The sequence below is a fragment of the Paramisgurnus dabryanus genome, chromosome 24, assembly GCF_030506205.2.
Source record: "Paramisgurnus dabryanus chromosome 24, PD_genome_1.1, whole genome shotgun sequence".
NCBI lineage: Eukaryota > Metazoa > Chordata > Actinopteri > Cypriniformes > Cobitidae > Paramisgurnus > Paramisgurnus dabryanus.
Window position 1 is genome coordinate 29,741,581 of NC_133360.1, and position 21,445 is coordinate 29,763,025.

The 21,445-nt window shown below is 36.2% G+C and overlaps 2 protein-coding genes across 4 annotated transcripts in view; both read right to left on the reverse strand.

Annotated features, from left to right (window-relative positions):
• Positions 1-5,794, reverse strand: part of LOC135741170 (phosphofurin acidic cluster sorting protein 2) — a 52,318-nt gene extending 46,524 nt beyond the window's left edge. The window contains exon 1 of one of the 2 annotated variants that reach the window (XM_065259839.2): positions 5,442-5,794. In XM_065259839.2, coding sequence (XP_065115911.1) covers positions 5,442-5,665 — 224 coding nt within the window. In that variant the 5' untranslated portion in view covers positions 5,666-5,794. The remainder of the gene's footprint in view (positions 1-5,441) is intronic. The other variant, XM_065259840.2, reaches the window with a different exon arrangement.
• A 1,725-nt stretch (positions 5,795-7,519) lies between these two features.
• LOC135741171 (aminoacylase-1A-like) lies at positions 7,520-17,956 on the reverse strand. 2 transcript variants are annotated; one of them, XM_065259841.1, is made up of 15 exons: positions 17,811-17,956; positions 17,053-17,195; positions 16,020-16,084; positions 13,676-13,780; positions 13,491-13,585; positions 13,329-13,405; positions 11,973-12,062; positions 10,574-10,630; positions 10,419-10,492; positions 10,291-10,340; positions 9,616-9,760; positions 9,154-9,222; positions 8,912-8,991; positions 8,765-8,825; positions 7,520-8,431 (listed from the first exon to the last, which is right to left on the reverse strand). In XM_065259841.1, the coding sequence occupies exons 2-15, from the start codon at positions 17,180-17,182 to the stop codon at positions 8,267-8,269; spliced, it is 1,263 nt and encodes a 420-aa protein (XP_065115913.1). In that variant the 5' UTR covers positions 17,183-17,195; positions 17,811-17,956; the 3' UTR covers positions 7,520-8,266. The 2 variants fall into 2 exon arrangements, with proteins under 2 accessions (XP_065115913.1, XP_065115914.1); XM_065259842.2 differs by having other exon boundaries at positions 17,700-17,847.
• Between the last annotated feature and the right edge of the window lie 3,489 nt (positions 17,957-21,445).

Genomic DNA, 21,445 nt, shown 5'->3' on the forward strand with positions numbered 1-21,445 from the left:
GGGTGTGGTTAAGATTGGATAGGGTGAGTATCCAATTAATTCATTTGTTTATCAGGCTGCACAACTGAAGGATGGCTACGTTTTCCATTGAAGCATATCTAGATATCTTAAGTAATCCTACGTTAACCATCCTAATCACCTTCAGACATCTACCAATTCCTGTAGTTTACATTAATCGTTAACAAAAATAACACGTTAGCTTATTTCCCAAGGGATCCTGATGCAAAGGAACCCAAAGGTTTCCAAGATGTTTGGTGATGTCTGGCACATTCTCACCTCCTGAAATTCCGGGAAAAGACTTGAAGCACATCATGTACCCGGACAACATCAGCTACCATTTCAATTTACATTATGACCTTACGCAGAGTCCCACACCAATTAAGATCAAATGAATAAGCATGAATAATTGACACGCGACTGCCAGAATAAAGAATGAAGTCACACGTGTAATTACTGCAGTCTGATTTATGCCTGAGTAAGTTAACACTCATTAGTCTTTACAGGGACAGGAGGAGAAAATTGGGAAATATGAGGTCAATAAATCACTTTAATAAGACTCTTAATATTTGTGCATTTATTGAGATGCTGAATGCCTTGACAGGGACTGGGAGCTGTGGCTCAGTTGTTCACCTCACATTAGCAAAAACATTGCACTGCAACACATCCTAATATCATAACTGGGGTAGAAACTGGACCACATTAAGGTAGGACTTTTATTTTATTCATTTATTAAACTGATGATATGTTAAAAAATACAATATAATGGTTTTATATAAATTGTTTTGAAGGGATTGTTTGATTTTGAGTCAGGGGTTCTGTGAATTTAGATTGAAAATTTGGATTTGTGAGATAATGAGTGCTGGTCTTTAAGAAATGTGTTTTCAATTCAGAAAAACTGTAATGTACTGTAAAGTGCCAAATGAAAGTTAAACTTAAATATTATATTTGTTAAAATGTATAATAATAATAATAATAATAATAATAATAATAATAATAATTATAATAATTATTTATATATATATATATCTATATCTATATCTATATCTATAATTAATTTTATTAATAATAATAATAATAAAACTTACTGTGCTAATTATTATTATTATATTATTATTATTTATATTTATATATATATATTAATGATTAATGAATAATACTAATAATTATCATTATTATTATTATAGAATAATAAAGTTATTAGCATTCAAAAAAATCAACTCTGAACGGCCTTGAAGAGTCAAAATCTGTTGAAATCTCAGGCCTTGTATCATGTCTATATGTAGGTAACACATCATCATAATCTTAGCCCACGAGAAATGAAAACTCTGACCCACCCTGAAACACGTCAGCTAGTTTGCGTCATGGTGAGAAGGCGCTGTGTTCTGTGTTGTGAAAGCAAATCCCGGTTATTTCCACTTCCAAAGGATGATTACATTTGTATCATGTGGAGTAGTCATTCAATTGGCAAGGATAAGAACTGTGTGTGTGTGTGTGTGTGTGTGTGTGTGTGTGTGTGTGTGTGTGTGTGTGTGCCAAAACTGTACACCAGAATCAACCAGAAGCACAGTAAGTCAAGGCTACAGTCTCTCTCTCTCTCTCTCTCTCTCTCTCTCTCTCTCTCTCTCTCTCTCTCTCTCTCTCTCTCTCTCTCTCTCTCTCTCTCTCTCTCTCTCTCTCTCTCTCTCTCTCTCTCTCTCTCTCTCTCTCTCTCTCAAATTAGTTTAAAAAACTGTGAATCATCAGATTATAAGACTTTATCATGGATTTCACCAGCAGGGTTACATTTTTTTCAAAGGAATAATATTAGTTTTCAGACGGTTGTTATCTGGGAATAATATATTTCTGAATGCTGGAACTGACCAATCAGAATCAATCATTTCAGAGCACTTTGTAATAAAACATTTACAACGTATTATTAAAAAATGCTGAATGAACATTTCTTGGGACAACCTAACTTGTCTGGACCGGTCAGCCCTCAGCACTCATCTAGAATGAAACCACAGTTCACATTTTTTTTTTCTTTCAGGTCTTAAGCACTGAGATACAGATACCTGTAGGAAGAAACAGATCTGCTCTTATCACAGCCAATGAGACACATCTGGGCCACACAGATTAATCTCAGCTCTTCCTGCTCTCCGTGGAGCTTAAAAAGCCCTAGGTTTGAATTTGGTGAGATAATTACTTCATGTGTTACGACTTCCAAAAATAATGACAAAATCAACAGAAAGGTGACCCATGTGATCATGTTCTGTTTAATGTTGAACAAACAGTGTCTTTACTGTTATACTGAAATAAAAAGATTTATATATGGCTTTAAATAAAGAGATCAATGCAAAACCTGCTAAGTGCGTCTGGCATGATTTCTTGATAATTAGCATTTTAAATCAGACTCTTAATGGATTCTGCCTAAAAACTGATATTTCTAAAAGGGGCTGGTTGGACTGGTTTGTTTACGCAAATCTGGCAACCCTGACAGGACAATGATGGAAGCAAAAGTGCAAACGAACGCTGGTTTATAGAGGTTTGATTTCATCCTTTAATATAAGCGAGTTTGTATTTGTTTAATTGTTGTTGGGTTTTCATCCAAATAGTGTGAACCACAATTTTTTTTTTGCAGAAATCAAGGATTTTATTACTGTAACAACACTTGTATATAATTTTCATATCATAATGGCTTAATGTTAAATCTCATCAAGGTCTAAAGTTGAAGATTTAAATGAGTTTATTTATCCGGGGCAAAATTTTCTCACTAGCACACCTCTAAAGACTTAATTTGTTTTGTTTATTTATATTTTGACATTTATTTATGTTCATGTTCAAAAAATATATTTAGGTAAAACTCTGTAGTAGTGTGAAGCTTTTGCACTTTTAAAAGGACACTTCTACAGTTGAATTTAGTGCCTTATTTAAGAATTGAAAAATCGAATCAAGTAAGTTTTTTTTCCGATTAGACAATAATTGGCCAAATTAATCGGCTGATTAATCAATTATGAAAATAATTGTTAGTTGCATCCTTATTACCAACCAACAACTATCACATGATGTTGGCACAACATCCAAAAGTTACATGTGGCAACGTTTCTAGGAATTGCACTTTTCTGGTTACCACGACTAATAAGTTATGTGGTCACGACACTTGTTTATGTGCTTGCTGAACAACCCCCCCCCCCACACACACACACACACACACACACCAAAAAACAAATCTTGTGGGTTCTACACAATTTACATTAATGACATTTTTTTTTCAAAACGACAAATTTAGTTTGGAGGTATGCAATTATAAATAAATCTCCTAAAATATATGTATATATATTATGGGTTTAGTGACATTTATATGTGTTTAGTTTCAGGTGAAAATAACATTTGACTTAAATAATTAGCAAATTAAACAAGGCAAAGCAAATAAAGAAAAGTGATAAACTATCTGTTCGCTTATATTCTGTAAATACTCTTAATATTCATTTGCAGCTGGTTGTTTTGCCCAGAGCGACAGATAGGCTTGAGCCGGCCCTGCATAAGTTAAACAGTTTTTAAGACATTTTGTTGTGTATCATTATGGATTTGTGCATTAACTGGTCTGACCAGCGCTGGGCCCTCCCTGAGTTACAGCTAACATTAACGTTATTTATTTATGAGCTATTTAGGCCACTTATTTATGCCCCCTGTGTGTAAGTGCGACTCCTGGGTGGGGAGGTTTAACAACCATGGGGGGGGGGCGATTATGCCCTTTGCCACCACAGCTGGATAAAGTCCTAGAGAGGAAAACAAACTCTTGCTATGAATATATTAATGCAAAATCTGCTTCACAATACCCAATACAAACTGTACACTACACCTGACTGTATCTTACAATTATTTCTGAATCGCATGTCTAACAGGTAGACAACGCAGGTCAATGTGTATCAATGAAGTGATGTAAAGAAAAACACTTGTATGAAAATCAAGGCATGAACATTAAGGGGTGGTCTTCCAGACAGGGCTTATCCAACAGACTAAAATGCATGTCTTCATTTCAAAACACCTTGTAGTAGGGCTGCTCGGTTATGGGCAATATCATAATCACAAACATTTAGGTAAAACTTTTATTTAACACAATTACTCAGTGACTTGCATGCATTTATTAAACATGCATTTATTTAACCTTTTTAAATAAAGTGTTGCAATAGGCTATAAGTATCAAAGCGGTGGTGCCTTACAAACACATCAGTCCAGGACCACGCATTTTATATTTTAATTACACAATAATTGTTTTACATTGATTATCTTGTTTAGTTGTTAGAATCAAAGATTTAAATAAAAATTACAAACTATTAATTGCACAGCTCTAGCTGGTACTGAAATATCTTAACATATATCAGTGATTTTGTCTCTAATCTATATACACACCAGTATTTATTTTTGTTTGTAAAAACTTCATACATTTCCTAATACAATTAAATAATCTAAACCCTGTCTGGGAAACCATCCCTATTATGTCATTTTAGCACCTCTGAAAAATCTGCGGGGTGTTTACTGACTGTGTGAAAATACCGAAACTGTAGAGAGGATGCAAAGCACATTACTACAATAAAAATAACCTGAAACTGCTCAAAATGATTTCTTCATTAAATGAATCACACATTATAGGACCATACTGTAGGATATGTTTTACCAACTCCATAAAACCAGATAAAAAGCCGTAATACAGCATTTATAACAGTTAATATGCTTTATGTGTGTGTGATACACAGCTTTTAACTATAACTGGTGATGGACGAGCTGTTATAAACAAATGACATTTATGCTGCTCATCACAACAACCTGAAATTTGCATTGATTTGACTGTAAGGGACACCAACTGGACTCAATACTGAGAAAACTCCCAAGTAATCAGTAACGAATTTAAAAACCAAAACAAAGAAATAAATGTGTTCAATATTCCACTTGCAATAGGATATAAAGCATGGGTGAGGGATCTTTAACTGGGTCACTAATGCATTAACCCAATCAAGCATCATAACACAACGGAAGAACATCAATGTATGAACAACACAACTATTGCAACTGTGTTTATATGACACACATACTGTACACATGATGATGATAAATCCCAACTGGATATATAATAACTATGTCCCTGTGCTTATTTAGGCTCATATTTAACTCTGCGTGTCATTTATGCATGCATGTATTTTTGAAATAAGCATGCAAATTATGATAGTTCACATTATGCTCCGTTCATAAACATATTTATGGTATAATTTGCAGATATTTGCTCTCCATCACAACAGTGCATGAATGCGTTTCGTGGTGAACCCCGACATGCTGTACATGTAAGTTAAAAGTTAAAGGCGCATGTTGAAAATCATGCAATCAAACAAATGCATGTGTGTTTGATGAAACCTTACAGATTTATTGATGCACACATATAAACAATCGCATTAGATCATCTGAGGTACCTCGGAACGCAGCTCGGAGACGAGCGGTCAATTTCCCACGTCGCGAACAAATTCATTGGCACGGGCATGATCGGAGCCGAACCCACCGAACCCGAGCCCAAACCCGCGGCGGCACCAGCCATAACGGATCCTGCGGGCGCAGCGGGAGCGGCCGCGGGTACGCCGACACCCGGATTCATGAAGGCCGCCCGGACTCCTCCTCTCTCCATAGCCGCGGCCATCATCGAAGCGACACTCGAGCTGGACTGTGTTGTTTTTGGACCTCACTCTTCATGCACACGGTCCGGATGGATTTCAGCTCATCTCTCTCTCACACACACACAGATTTGCGATGGTGAGGGGCGGAGCTTCAGATTAAAGTGGAGCAGATGTGATCTGCGCGCGGCCGCTAGAGGGCGCTGCACCACTCGTCTCATCTCCAGGTCAGTAGACCACTTCAATTAAAAAACTAATCTGAACCGGATCTTTTCTTTCATTTCGTCCAAATGGTCGGTGGTGTGTTGGTAGCATAAACAAGCAACACAATTGTCACAATGTTTTAAAGCAGGTATTAAAAACAAAAGTACACAGGGTAATACAATCAAAGGGGGACAAATCCAATAAACTAAATGTCACACCGTCATTTATTAAATCCTGAGAAATTCCCGTAAAGCCAAAATTCATTTAAGTGCAATATAATGACACATACACGTTTGCACTCTGAATTAACTCATGCAAACAGGTTTATTAAAAAAATACTAAAAAGAATCAAACATTTCCATTTTTGTCGAGGAATTAAAGGGGTCATGACGTGGGTTTTTCATGCAATGATGTTTTGTATTCAAATGAGCAATATTGACAAACCATTTAAAAGCTTGATAACATAAGAAGGATGTTTTACGCTGTGAAATTTGCAGTGTATTCATAAAACAAATATGCCAAAAGCTCAAGGAAATCTTGATTTCATGACGGGATTACTACTTTAAAGAAATAGTTAGCAGAAAATTGACAATTACCCTTAATTTACACACCTTAATTCTAGGTCTTTTTACCTTGATCAGTATTTTTACCCAGACAATATTAACTCTTTCACCACCATTGAGGAGTTATCTCGTCAATTGAGAGAAAACATTTCCCTGCCAATGACGCTTTCCGGATGAGTTTTAACAGTAATCTGTATTTCTGCTATTATCCACTAGATGTCTCTTACCTAATTTATAAAAAAAACTGATGCAAAAACTAATTTTATTAATTTTAAACTCTGTGTATACTATGTTTTCATCGTTCTGAATTTGATCTCTAGCAAAATTCTTTTACAAAAATGCAATTATTTCAACTTTTTGCTAAAAATTTGATATATTTTAAGAAAAAAAAATTTGTATAAGGACAAATACACAGACAACTGGAGATACAGTCCTCAAATGCATGTACCATAGTCAGGGTTCAACCGGGCCGGTGGTTGAGGTTTTCACTTGCCCTGCCAAAATTTTCAGGTTTACAAGATGGCATTTTTTGCCATAAAAAAAATTCAGTGTCACATATATAAAAAGAATAATTCAAAAGTTAACCGGAATTGTATACATATACAACAGACATGTTCCAACGAGAAAAGGTTCCCAACTTTTCAGTTTTACCTGTAAACTGACAGCAAATTGTGCTAAATATTGCATCGTTTAATACTTTGTTTTCAATTTTGTCACTTTTAAAATCCTGAGAAGAATTGAATACACAGCTGAGTATATTAGTCGTAATATCATTTGAATTGATGACTTACAAAAAAATTCCCCCCCTCACAGTTGCCATTAATGGCAAAATTAGCTATAACGACCAAAAACACTTTTTGCACCAGGCTGCAAACATAATATTTTCTGCTGTAAAGTTGTGCATTCTAACATAGAGGTCTGTGTGCATTGACTCCCTTTTGGAGCCTCTAGTGGCCACATGATGAATTGCAGTTCAAGTCACTTTTGTATTGGCTTCATCAGAGAGATCACATTTACTGCTAACATGTTAGACTGATCTTGCAAAACATTGGTGTCAGGAAGTTTTACATCTTCAAATTTCTTTTTTTCAGAAAAGTGATTACACAACAGTTTTTCTTCAGTATTTCTTTATTTGGTTTAATTTATTCTTTTTAACCACAAGATACTTTTTAGAGGCACTTATAAGCTTTTATATATGTACCAGTTAACTTTAATCAAGTTCAACTTAGCACCTGCCAAACATTTTACCCTAAAAGCATTCATTTCAATATTTATGCTTAAATAAAAAAGAAAAAAACATGATTGTTGTTACTATCATTTTAAATTTAACCATTTACATTTGTACAAGAAATTACAAGATTTCAAATGTATTACAAAATTAAAATGAAGAAACTTAAGACATTGCATAATTTAATAAATTTTCATATCACGCAGTAATCATGAGGTTATAGATGCATTGCAGCATATAGCATTTATTGTATCTGTGCATCAAGTGTGCATGTTTAGAATATATAATGCATCTATTGCAAGCAAATATACAGTTGTGTCTCTGAAATGATTTTTTATAATGACACTAAATGCCTAATTATTTATGTGTATTCATTAAACGGTTAATGAAACACAACATCTAATTTTTAGATTTATCACTCAACACAGATGTAAAGGTCAGTAAGACTTCAGTCTAACAAGTGTATCTAAGACTTTATTAAAACAAATAAACTCCTGAGTTAAGTAAATCAAATGTATGAATGTGATGGGCTTAACCCATTCTTTGGTGTTATGGCAATTTTTTGATATGTGCGAAAGTCAGCACCAATACTTAAAACCGCAAGAGAAAGAAGCGTTTGATAGATGCATTGATTTTTACTCTTCACCGCTCAGTGGTGACACACCGGCAAGCGCAGGTAAGAGTCTCTCATACACCTGGATGCCCTGTAGAAATACTCCTTCATTCAGGTACTCGTTGTGATCATGGAGGAGGATAGGAGTGACATTCATCGGGGAGAATCCAATAGCTGGAAGACCCAACTAAACAAAGAAACACAATTATGAGCTACAGGCCAAACCACTGCAAACTAAACAGAAAAAGATTCATAGAGATCAGGGAGTAGAAAAACAGATTTCAACACTAAATCAAACGCAAACAATGTCACAAATAGGCAAATTAATGTGTGATGTCATCAGTCTCTAAAAATCCTGTGGGAAACACTTATGAAAATTAAATCGGAGAACCAAACTTTTTCAAATTCTACACACATATAAATACATAAAATATATATATATATATATATATTGTGCTTTCTTTATGTTAATAAAAGGTCACTTGGTTAAAGGTCTGGATGGTTTGTTTTTAGGACTTACTTCCCTGATGAAGCGACTGTCTGTGGCAGCAGGGAAGATTTCCTTTATCAGAGTCATATTCCTGTTATAACACATAATAATAATAAGTCACATATACAGACTTAAAAACATTTAGTAATGTATGTGTTTGTGTATTTGTCTCCTCACATAGCTTTGCAGGTAGAGCTAAATGCTTGCCACCAGGGGTCGCTCTCCTCTGTGGACGTTGTGCTCTGGTCCATGTGTTTCTGAGAAAGATAATGAAACAAAACATTAGGAAAACCATCATTTTGATCAAATCTCAATGATTTTTAAAGTTATTTGGGTGTCTGTCTATCATTCAGTTTATTAATATGCATGAGAGAGATGAGAGAAATATGTTGGAATAATGGTGTAAATGTTAAACTGACCTGTGCGAATTTGTAGGTCACATCCTCACCGGCTTCCTTACACCAAGCTTTTATCTGTTTTTCAAACTCCTAAAGAATGAGACATTAGAAAATTTAGTGACAGCTTTGAGTCGTTTATTGGTGGTCATAACTATGTAGACTATGCATATTGTTGGCTGACTAGACGAAATATTAAATGCTCTCTTATTTCTAAATTACTTTGGATGAAAGTTTTTGCTAAATGAATAAATGTAAATATTTATCTGATGGTGTAAAATTGTAGTTCATGTGGACTCCAGTTGTGTTACTGATAATTATTTTACAGCAGACAATTCAGATCAAGAGAGCATCATGCCTGACGGCTGACACATGTAATCTTAATATATACATAATTCTGTTAAATGATTTATTAGCTGAAAATATTTGTTTAATTTCATAAAACATTCTGGTATTAGCTTGCCGCTTTAAGCTTCAGATGCAAACCTGTAGGTCGACAGTGGGCGGGATTCTCAAATCAAAGCTGACATCCATTTCTGCTGGTACAACATTGTAAGCCACTCCCCCTTTCACCATCGTCATGTTAACAGTCGTGACATCACCAAGTGTGAAACACTCGCTGGTGTTCAGCCTAAAAGTGACGAAAAACACTTGATATAAAAATATTCACAGTATTTGCCTCCAAAGCATGATTTTATTTCATAATGATGATTGCTCTGAGCACAAAAAATATTTAATGCATGGGCTGATCTACCAGGTTGGCAAGTGCCACCCTAAGAAAAAGCATTGCCACGCCATATGCCACCCCAGCACTGGTATCCTGATGTATAAAAATATTTAATCAGTTTCTACGACCAATTTACACTTCAATGTTGATGAGATAGAAGGTCGTGTACCTGTAAATAACAAGAATACGCAGTACTAGAAAGATGCATTGTCCAAATGAACGACTCTTATGAACTGCTTCGTTTTAGTGAATCAGACACTTCAACACAACCAGTCTGATCACGAACACATGACTCTAACCACCTCTCTAACAAATCAAAGCCTTGGAATCAGGTTGCATCTTTGGGATTTTGCATTATCGTCTGAGGTAGTTCCTAGTTATATGAGAACTGAACAGCAGGCTAAGGTGTATTAAAACAAAGAAGCTGGACTAACCGACATTTCTCTTTCTCTCTGAAATCCAAGAAGGAGTTTATGACTCGCCGCTGTGGACACAATAAAAAAGGACATAATCAGTTTCTGATCACAGAGATTAGTTTTAGTTACGGTTCAAACACACTCACTAGTTTTTCTGCTGCCGTGTTCTCCACAAACCTGGAGCCATGACCTGGACTTCCAGGACAGCTAACCGTAATCCCTGTAAGACAGAATTAACATCAGACACTTTAACATCACAGGGGCTCAATCAATGTGACTACTAAAATGAAATGATACTCACACCATGGGTTTCTTTCTCCATAGAAGACAGTAAAGTTGTTTGTGGGATTTGCCAAACCTTTGTGTAAAAATGAAAGAAGGGAAAGGCTTGTTCATGTTGCACTGGTTTAAATATAGAGAAAAGATCTTATACAGATATACACTACAATACAATACAATGTTTTCAGGTACTTAAGTACTCAGAATGAAATGAAAATTTTCCTTTTGCTTTGGATAAAAGCATCTCCTAAGCGCCCAAATGTAAAATGTACCACACCTAAACTACAATCAATGACAGAATAAAAGTTTATTTAAAGATCACAGAACCAGTAAGATGGTAACCAGTCAGTAAGTTTACATACCCACAGTAAATAACTGGGAGGCAGCAGTATTAATACATAAAATGAATAAAATATCCAGAAACACTGACATTACCTTAAAAAACTGAATACACGATTTAGTGACAATTCATTTTTAAACAAACTATGCCTCCTATTTACCATCAACCTAATTGCTTTGGTATGTTTGAAAAAGTTAGTTTCTTAAAATATAGAGCCATTCCAAACGTGCAAATATATGAACGTTTACATTCGCCACATGCAAATCTAGCAGCTATCTTGCTGTCGGGGAACATAACCTGAAAAACTAGGCTTATATCCTCACACGATTTGTAGGAATAGTGAGAATTAGCCACCTTTAGTGCCCACAATACCTCTGCAGATAGGGCTTAGTTTCTTGACATGGTGTCTTGTTTGATGGAGGACTGAAGTGAAGTCGTTCATCAGAGTAAAAATCCGGTGATGGGGTTCAAAGTTTCTTTGTGTGCAAATAGGTGCTTTGCAACCTTAGCATAGCTACCTTAACGCCGCTTTCATGTTTGAAAGTCAAACCATGATTGCAGAGTCGGCATTTTGCATGATCTCTTTCAAGCCATATATTATACTTAAAGAAGTTAATTCTTCTTAAACAGAGCTTTTAAGTCATCCGGTGAAGTCATCCAGTATTTCACCAGTTATCCAGTAATTTCAGAAAACAAAATATTACAATGTCAGTTTAACCCCAGTATCAAGCAGGCCTAGAATGGGTCACCATGTATTACTACATTTTCACTGCAAGCTATCTTTATTACACCTAATATAGCAGCAGTCCAAAGGGAAGATGAAAAAGTATAATGCACTGTGCCTGATAAACAATAAAAACAGGACCATTGTAACAAAGTTTCACGACTGAAATTAATGTCAACATTATAAATTACTTTATAGGTTTGTTTGTGTCTTTACCTAATCAACAAATTTTTTTCAGAAATACAGACACTAAAGAAGGAGCCTGTGTGCATTCATCACTAAAACTATCCTGAAATGTTTGTAATAAACTGATGCAACTACAGGAAATAAAAGTCTTCAATCTACAGACGTATTTACCTTCATCAAGAGCAAAACCCACATTGAGCTTCTGAAATTCAGCGTGCTGCACAAAAGTCTCCATACCCTTATGACCTCCCACCTCCTCATCTGGAAAGAATCGGACAAATATTATCAATATCTCAAGACACCAACTGAGCTTATTCATTATATTTTAGCCAACAAACATGTATACATGTATTATACAACAACATGGGTGTTAAAAGGATTATTATTATGCTTGATTTTGTTTTAAAGCACATTATTTTTCTTGAATAGTTATGGATTTGTGTTTACAAACTGAGGCCCTGTCCAAACGTACACAAGTATTTCATAATCGGCCAAACACAATATCAAGTTACTGAACTCCTGCTAGGGTGAAGTTTTTTATAAACTCCTGTAGTAGTGTTATCGTGTAGCTGGTGAAACCGGAGCTTTTGGCCTGTGACGTTGCCGTTCGTGCTAAGGTGAGCCTCTGCAATGTCTTCTGATTGGCCAACATATTACGTAAGGGATATACTGGGTTTGAAGTTTAGTTAACTTTGAATTTAAGGGTATTGGACCTGGAAAGTCCTTGAAAGGTCCTTGAATTTGAAGACTAAATGTGGGGACACATTTCAAGTGAGAGCAAGGTTACATTGTGTTACCTTTACAGATACATTGTTTCAGTTTCCTATCGAGTTTCCTACTGCGGTGACACTTTGGGGACGCCTCCAGGGGTAAGTGCGTCTGAATGTGTATATCAAATTCAACCAATGGTGAGGCTTAACGACAAAGACAGGGTGATGCAGGAAGTATATCGCTATCTGAAATATTGCCAAAGACGGCATTACAGGGACGCAGGAAGTATGACAAGAGAGACGCAGCGTCTCGTTCCCTTCTTAGGAAACAACAGATACATACGTAACCCGAGACGTTTTCATGTGTCAAACACAACTATGAAAAAAACATTTTGGTATGAATCAACATTCACATACAAAAGATATAAGCATTAAAGTGAACAGTTTAGCATGTGTGCTTAAAAAGTCTAGAATTTTTATGATATTATACTACACTACAAAGGGAATAATATGGATTTTTATTTTTTTACTTTCAATGACCTGTATCGATGTATGTATATTTTCAAAAACTTCCCAGGGCCTTGAATTTTTCCCCAAGATTCACAAACTTTCAAGGATTTCAAGGACCTGTGGGAACCCTGGATATATCGCTATTTGTTGGTTTGAAGGTGTTTTTCAATGTTTTTTTTAATGTCCTAATAAATAAAAATATAACTTGAAAATTAGCAAAATTGGTTTGTTTTGTACAAATCAATAAATTTACACAGAAATCGATTTCAATCTCATCAAATGAAATATGGCATCGTTTTGTATTGACCTGGTACAAATGTTAAATGTATAGTGCGAGGAAATCTTTTCCCAGCGGTCTTCAGTCTGCGAAGTGCTTCAATGTACCTGCAGGCCAAAATGAACATCGATTAAATCAAAAGCAGCTGACACAAGCAAACATTTCATGTGCTGTAAATGTCTTTAAACTTACTGAATTGTTACACATTTCATATCCTGAGCTCCTCTGCCAAAAATGTTGCCATCAGCATCTTTAACGGCAGCAAATGGGTCATATTTCCAGTGTTCCTGAGACAGATGGGCATAAAGTGAGTTTCTGACACATTATGATCTGATCGGGTGGGGTGGGGGGGTATCTGCTGTGTTACACCACAATACCTCATAAACCGGCACAACATCAGTGTGTGAGTTTAACAGAACCGACTTCAGCTCCGGCCTGGTGCCGACCCACGTCATGATGGCAATGACTCGTCCAGGACATACCTGAGGAAGAGTCAAAGAAACACTCTTTACTCGGTTATATACACTCTTCACACGTCATTCAGAATAAACTTATATGTATTATGAAAAGGATACAAATAATGTCCTTCCAAAGTGATCGGTCATATGTTTATCTGGCAGAGGATAACATGCACAAAATATATACAAGACACTGGAGGGGGACCTGAGCAATATCTACAGACCAAAATATCATAGTGACCTATGTAACTTGAGCAACCCCCATGAACAGAACAACAACAACAAATACCAAGAAAACCAGACAACTGCACAGCAACATGCTATAAACACTCATCTATGCAATGTAAGGGCCAGTGTCCTGCAAACTCTGCTTTAACCTCTGCCTGTAATGTACAAGTAATAATGAAGATGTTGATCAGCCTCGTTCAGGTTGTTGATCAAAGCTTAAACTAAACTCAGATCAGTGGCTTTCCAAGGGGATTTGGCACACATTAACATACAGGTATCACATGCACACCAATAATGTTTAACAGAAATACAAACCATGTATACACACAGATTACGGAAAATAAACGGAAATGCATCTGGGATTTGTCTGGGGATCATTTGATTTTGGTTCATTCATCCAGGCAATGTAACGGAGCGATCCCAGATCATTTACAGGTGTGTTTGTGTTCACACAGAAGGCTCTGATAATGTACCAAAATTTTCTGGAATCAAAGTGCTGTGTGAATGGGGTTTAAGAGACACGTGAATTGTTGTATTGCTCATTTCAAACTCAGATGCATAGGAGAAAATTTCAGATTAGAATAAAAGTCAGTGTTTCCCACACTTTGACTTACTTGGGTGGGCCTAAAGTTTGCTGTTCACACTGTTCTGAGTTTAGTTTCAGCTCTGATCAACAAATTTCGAACAAGTTTGCAGGACACTGGCCCTTTAAGAGCCCTGTTCTTCACGGAGGATCCAGGACCTGTACGGTTCCAGGTCTTCCACAATGGGCAGTCGCATCCTGGTGTGTCCCAGTTTAATTACCTCGGGTCCCGGGTCTGATTAACAGTGTGTGTATTAAACCAGAGTCGATCGGAGAACGGCCATGATCAGAGTCAGTCAGCGCTAATGCTGCATTCAGACCAGCCGCGGTAGAGCCGTCAAGCGTGAAGACGCATTGACGCGCATCTGGAGGTATCGCGGCACGAATGAGGCGTTTAGTGTAGCATGGTAGACGCGATTCCACCTCGTCCACGAGAATTGAGTGTTACCGCAACAAACGCGAGAGTTGAAAAATGTGAACTTTGCCAGAAAAACGTGTCAACCAATCAGGAGCATGCTCTAGTAGTGACATGATTACAGAAAGCGAGCGGAGTCGCAGAAGCCCCTCCCATGTAAACTCAAAATTTTCAAGTGGCAAACTAGAAGCGTTAGACGTGATTTTGACGCCTCAACCGCGGCTGGTGTGAATCCACGGTAACACGCTAAAGCGCATGTGCAGTTTCAACCGCGCCTCTGGTTTCTATGGCGATAACAATTGGCTCGTTTTGAATGTCAGAACCATGCCCTGCACTTTCTTTTTCACATTTTTTATAATATAATTATTAATGAACCACCTTAAAAGTTTTCTCATAGAGCACAGAGACGGTAGCAAAAAAGCAATGCTAATGTCAAGCTCATTGCACTAAAAGAGCAAAGCTCAAGCTGACTCTAGATCTAAAAAACACAAAGCTGTAATGTAAAGTCACCCGTCAACGAGACAGCAAGTAGACTTTTGAATCTGAAATAACAAGTGGATTAAGCTGCAAGAGAGGAAAAGAAAGAGAGGCACTTTTACTGCTTCGGCTCTAATAGAAAGTGAAGAAACCATTATAGACCATTTTCAAGATTTAAACAACACTGCTCCAGAAGCACTTCCTAAAGTGTTTTTGTGTTGCTTAGTCAAACAGTGTCAGCTTCGTTCATGACAAAGAGAGGTTCGATGGGGTGGTTCGATTTACGTAGACCGATTTTTGTCAAGGGGTAATAATTGCAATTTCAGCGGCTACCACCACAAGTATATTTCAGATCTGTGGGGAAAACTGAAAGGGATTTGATTGTTGTGTCATCATGTCTGGTTAGCACACTAATTAAACTATTAAAATATGCATGATGAAGAACATGATAACAGTCAGATCAATGTAACTAGCAGAACATGGTACAATCAAAAGCAAAGACATGGGTTCAAAACACACGGATACATTTACTCCTTAAAGTAACAGATTAATGTTTCTACCTCCACTTTCTTCATAGGCAAACCAAGTTCCTTTGCCAACCGGTCCAGAAATCTTAATGCAGCGTCTAACAATGATTGACAGGTGACAAAACATTTTCACATTGAAGAGACCACCCAAATACAGTGGGGAAAATAAATATTTGACACATCCGCATTTTTATCAATAAGGGGATTTCTAAGTGGGCTATTATTTGCTTTTACCCATCATGAAGTCTTTCCTGTGTGCCTCCTGGGTAATGAGAAGCCTTTATATGCTATCAATTAGGACTAAAGCAGCTGATATCAATTAGTACTGATAAGGGACAGGGTTTCTCTCTCTCAATACTGACAGATTTCAGGTGATCTCCTGCTTTCTATGCCATTTTGCATGTGTTCAATACTTATTTCCTGTGTCATTTCACTTTACTTATTATGACTCAACTTGTATACTTACATTTTCTGATTTCTTTGTATGAATTCAATATTTGGCTTGATGGGAATAGCCCACTTAGAAATCCCCTATGATCTAAGTCTATATACAACAGCCCATGATCATGCAAACATTTACTGTAAAGGTAGATACGACAAGATATGGCATAGCTTCACGGGTACACATTACACAGAAAACAAGAAAATATTAATTTAGTCAGAATATATGATTAATAAACACATAGACATGTTATAAAATACACTCATTTGTGTAATTAGTTTGTGTAATTAAACCTCAGAAATAAGGCTACTAACCAACATCAATACGTTTAATTATTAAATATGTTTTGTTTAATTAAAATGTTAAGTTTAAGTATGTTTTGTCATCTTTTAATCTAACTGGCAATAGATTAAAATATTAGAAAAAGAAAGGTTGACATCTGAAAGCCTCTGTCTACACACAAATTAAATATATTCTTCTGTGAGGGGGGATTGTTTTTAGCATTTAGGGGTCAAAGATGTATTACTGGGCGAAGGTTAATCTTTATTATAAACCCAAACTTCAGAGGTGAACCATTAAATGTCCCTATAATGTAACAGTGTCTCTGTAAATCAAATACGGTACCATAATCAGGTTCAGGGTGGACGGTCTTCAGTCTCAGATATTCTCTGAACAGAGTCACTGATGGATCTTCTGGGCCCGTCTTATCCTGAACGACTCCACCTCCACTCGGTCCATCTTTATCAGGCAACATCTGATCCACTGTCCTGCAGGAACAGATGTCTGATCTAATACACACTCCTATACTTTCATTAAATTTAAATAATACAAATGATCTTAATGGTTCTAAAGCAGCTTCGCTTCTTTATGCTAATTTCATTTCTTGGTGGGGTAAAATATAAGCGATGATCTAGTATACGCACATTTAATAACATTATTACTACTACTTAGCGTGTACTAGCTTAGTCATGTCACTTTTCACCTAAGGTTAAAAACATGTAATCGATCTAGGACACAAATTGTGATGATCTTTATCATATTTGAAGCACAAAACCATACAGTTAATCTAAATGATGCGTGCACAACTGGATATCGCCATGATGTGCGGAACAATATATCAGCCGTAAACACGGGTCAGATTTCAAGTGAATCTTGTGAACGGATCTAATATTATAAGACAAAACAAACAGTTTCGTCCTTAACAAGACACATCTAACGTAAACAACAAACAGTCAATAACAGCCGCTAGTTTGCTTCATAGATTTACTCACCGGCAACCTCAAAACGAGCAGAGAGATAATCTGTGTCTTAAACTAGTGAGGAAACGCTTTACTAAGTGTTTATCGCTCTCTATCGCTTCTGTAAAGTCATTCAGAATTTACCTTTAGTCCAGGGATCTCAGATTAACCGGTTAGTTATTAAACTCGATCATGAAAACTCCTCGCTCCGGACTGCAGCGTAATGACGTAGTAGATGCATTGTTGTGACGTACCTGATATACATATCATGCGTCTCGTCTCTATGGAAGGCCGTTAAAGCAAAAACGTAATAAAATTAACGGGAACGTGTTTTCATTAGAAGATGAATAACCTACTATTAATTGTGTTATAGCAAGTATGAGAAAAAGCACTGGGCCCCAATGATAGCACTTAAATATGGAAAAGTCAGATTTATTTGATGGGCAAAGTGCAAAGCCATTCAACGAGCAAAGTTAAAGCTCTTATGTTTGTGGTGTATTGAGGAGTTGTTGACCTAGTAATGTTTGTGCCTACAATCTTGCTCAAAATATGAAATACATGAAGATTTGTCCTAGTTATTAAAGACTGATGTTTGAAACTGAATCCATCCAGCTCATGTGAAATGTAAAAATAATGCTACCATGACCCAGTTAAGTCTTGATGTTGCACAAACCAAGTTAAATTATATCAACATGTAGTCTTAAGTAAGTGAAATATCCTAGATGCTGCACCTTTACATTACTCAGTAGCTTGACAGGGTTAATGTTTACAGTGTCATGCTGGTTGTAAAAGTGTCTGTGACCCTCTGACTTTTTCTAGACTGTGTGATGAGGGGTAATGTGAAAATATTTTGCCTGTGTTCACCGATGGTGCTGCTTCATTACTGTCCCCATATTACATCTTGTAAATGAATCAAGAGATGGTATACGTTTTTTTTTTTTTGTTCTATAATAATTATAATTATATATTTTCTATATTCTAAAGGTTTAAAGAAAAAACAGAGTAGGCTGGCTTATTTTTTGTGAAATTAGGCTAAATAAAACTAAACCTACACAAAACAAAAATACCAGATGCAGAATAATAGTTCCATTGCAACACCAGCGCCCAGCAGCAGCCATGCGCTTCCGCAATTTTGGAATGAGAGCGACTCAGGAGTCGACTAGAAGTGATGTGGCGTTTACAAACAGGCGACTTCCCAACACTATCCAGTAGCTTCTTGTTGTCGCTATGGCAATATCAGCTACTTTGTAAAAAAAAGTACATTAAAGATCAAATCCAAACTGAATGATGATAACACAGAATAACTTACAATTAGATTAGTGATCATCAAATCCCTTTTTACAGCTGCTGAACACTAAATCATTACAAACAACATATGAAATTTGATTTGATTGAAGTTTATTTTTAGCAATAAAAAAAGAAAAGAGCAATTAAAAGAAACACATACACATACATATACATATACATATACATATACATCCATACAAACATACATATAGACCCTTTTACAGCTCATGTGATCAAATAGCCTGCGCGCGCATTTCGGCAACAAAAGTGGTGTTATTCCCCATTGGTTCTAACGTGTTATCAACTCAGAAAGTTTATTAAAACGGTTTCTCAGTATCAAAATGTCTGGTTGTTGCATTTGGTTGCACTAATATAATATACACGTGTATATATGTATCTGGCAGCTTTATTTTTGGCCATCTGCTAACGTCTTCTATCCACTCCACTACAGTACACGGATCTGGTAGCTGTGTTGAAAAAGCTGATAAAGTTAACTTTTTAAAATAACTTTCTCTGTCTGTGTTGATTCACTGCTGATTCTTACCATACTTCCATTGCCAAACTGCGCACGCATACGTTACCACATCATCATTGTATACAAAAGGGTCTATACATATATACATACATACATACACACACAAATATATATAGTAGTTGGTAACTAATAATAGTAGTAAATGTATAAAGTAGCATAAAATGGAATTACTCAATAAAGCGAGAAAAAAACTAAAAAGTCTATCTATTTAATGATTGGATTCCACAACTGATAACAACAACAACACAATACATACATACATAAAAGACAATACAGCATTTACTGTAGGTGTACTGTAGCGAATGAACAAAATTTACTGATGGCTTAATTTAAGAAATTTCCTATTGCGCTTCTGATTTGGCTGTGAGATTCGCTGAGAATGAATTGAGAATAAATTGCTGTGAGAATCCCTTACGAAAATTAACCATGGTTTTACTACAGTTAAAACAAAACAAAAAAACATGGTTGCTGTAGTAAAACCATAGTAACCTCAAAATAACCATGGTTTTGACAACCATTTTTCCAAAAACGCATCAGAGTTTTGTCTCTTGTTCCTCTATGCTCTTTGTTGATGCCTTCCTGCCTTTGAATGCTGCCTCGGAAGGCAATTTAGAGTTTTCGGATGCAGCATTATTTTTTATTATAATATAAGTGCTCCAGTCCAGTAGGTGGCGGTAAATGCACCTTTAAGTGGGTTTGCCAACCGCCATTAAAAATAAAAGAAGAAGAAGAAGATTATATCCAGCAAAGAGCAGTAGATGGCACTAATGCCATACAACAGAGAAAGAATTGAACTAGTTCAGTTATTAAAGGCACACAAGGCAAGTCTGAGTATTATTTCTCTACTAGCTCCCCCTAGTGTCTGGGAGTAAATGCTTTCTACATCTGAGACTTTACAAGACTGAAGGACACCGGGTCGGATACAGCGAACTTGCAAGTGGGGTATTCTTCCTACAGACGGTAGGGGCGGGCGAAAGAGTCTTCATTCGTCATGTAATGAGTCATTTAACTATATACCGACTTACGAAGATGATTTATTAACATAAAAATGCTGCCTTGTGTCCCTTTAATGGATGGGGGTTTAAGTAGTTTTTCACTCAAGGAAATATTAGGAGAAGGAACAAATTATAAAATACGTTAGGAACTATTAAAATTTTTTAATGATACAGAACTGGTGAAAAATATATAACGTTATTCATTAATTATTTTTTTTTCTCTATTCTCACCAAATATTTTCAACCAAGTAGTGCTCCATACTCCAATCCAGTAGGTGGCGGTATATGCACCTTCACCCGCTATTTAAACAATAGAAGAAGAAATGGCGCTAATGCTCTACTTAAGATTGCGAACGGCCAATAAGCACGAAGAAGAAGAACGAAGAGACACGAGCATCAACCGCTGTTTTAGTTTGTGTTTGTTGATTCTTATCTTTGTGTATTTTAGTGTTGATATGCTGATGATGAGATGGATGTGATTTGCTGTAAATTAGAAGAAACTGATCAGGGTTTACAGGATGATGAATCTACTGATCAAACCTCCACAGAGTCTCTGGATTCTGTCTGTAACGCTGGAGAACAGCAGCAGATCCTGCAGACCAAACTCAAGATGTGTTCAGTCAAACTCGTCGACTTCAGGAACCTCATGATGAAGATCAAAACTGAACCTACAGAAAAAAAAACTAAAGCTACAGAAATAAAAACTGAACCCAAAGCAGATGAAGATGAGGATGACAATGATTGTATTCCTTCGGGTATGTTTCTTATTAGGGATGCTTAACGATTAATCGCGATTAATCGTTGGCAGAGTAAAAGTTTTTGTTTACATTATATAGGCCTATGTGTATGAACTAATAACGTTGTATAAATAAATGTTCACACATGCATGTATATGTTTTAGAAATGTTTACATGTGTATATACATTTGTATATTTATGTATAATTTATATTATATATAAATA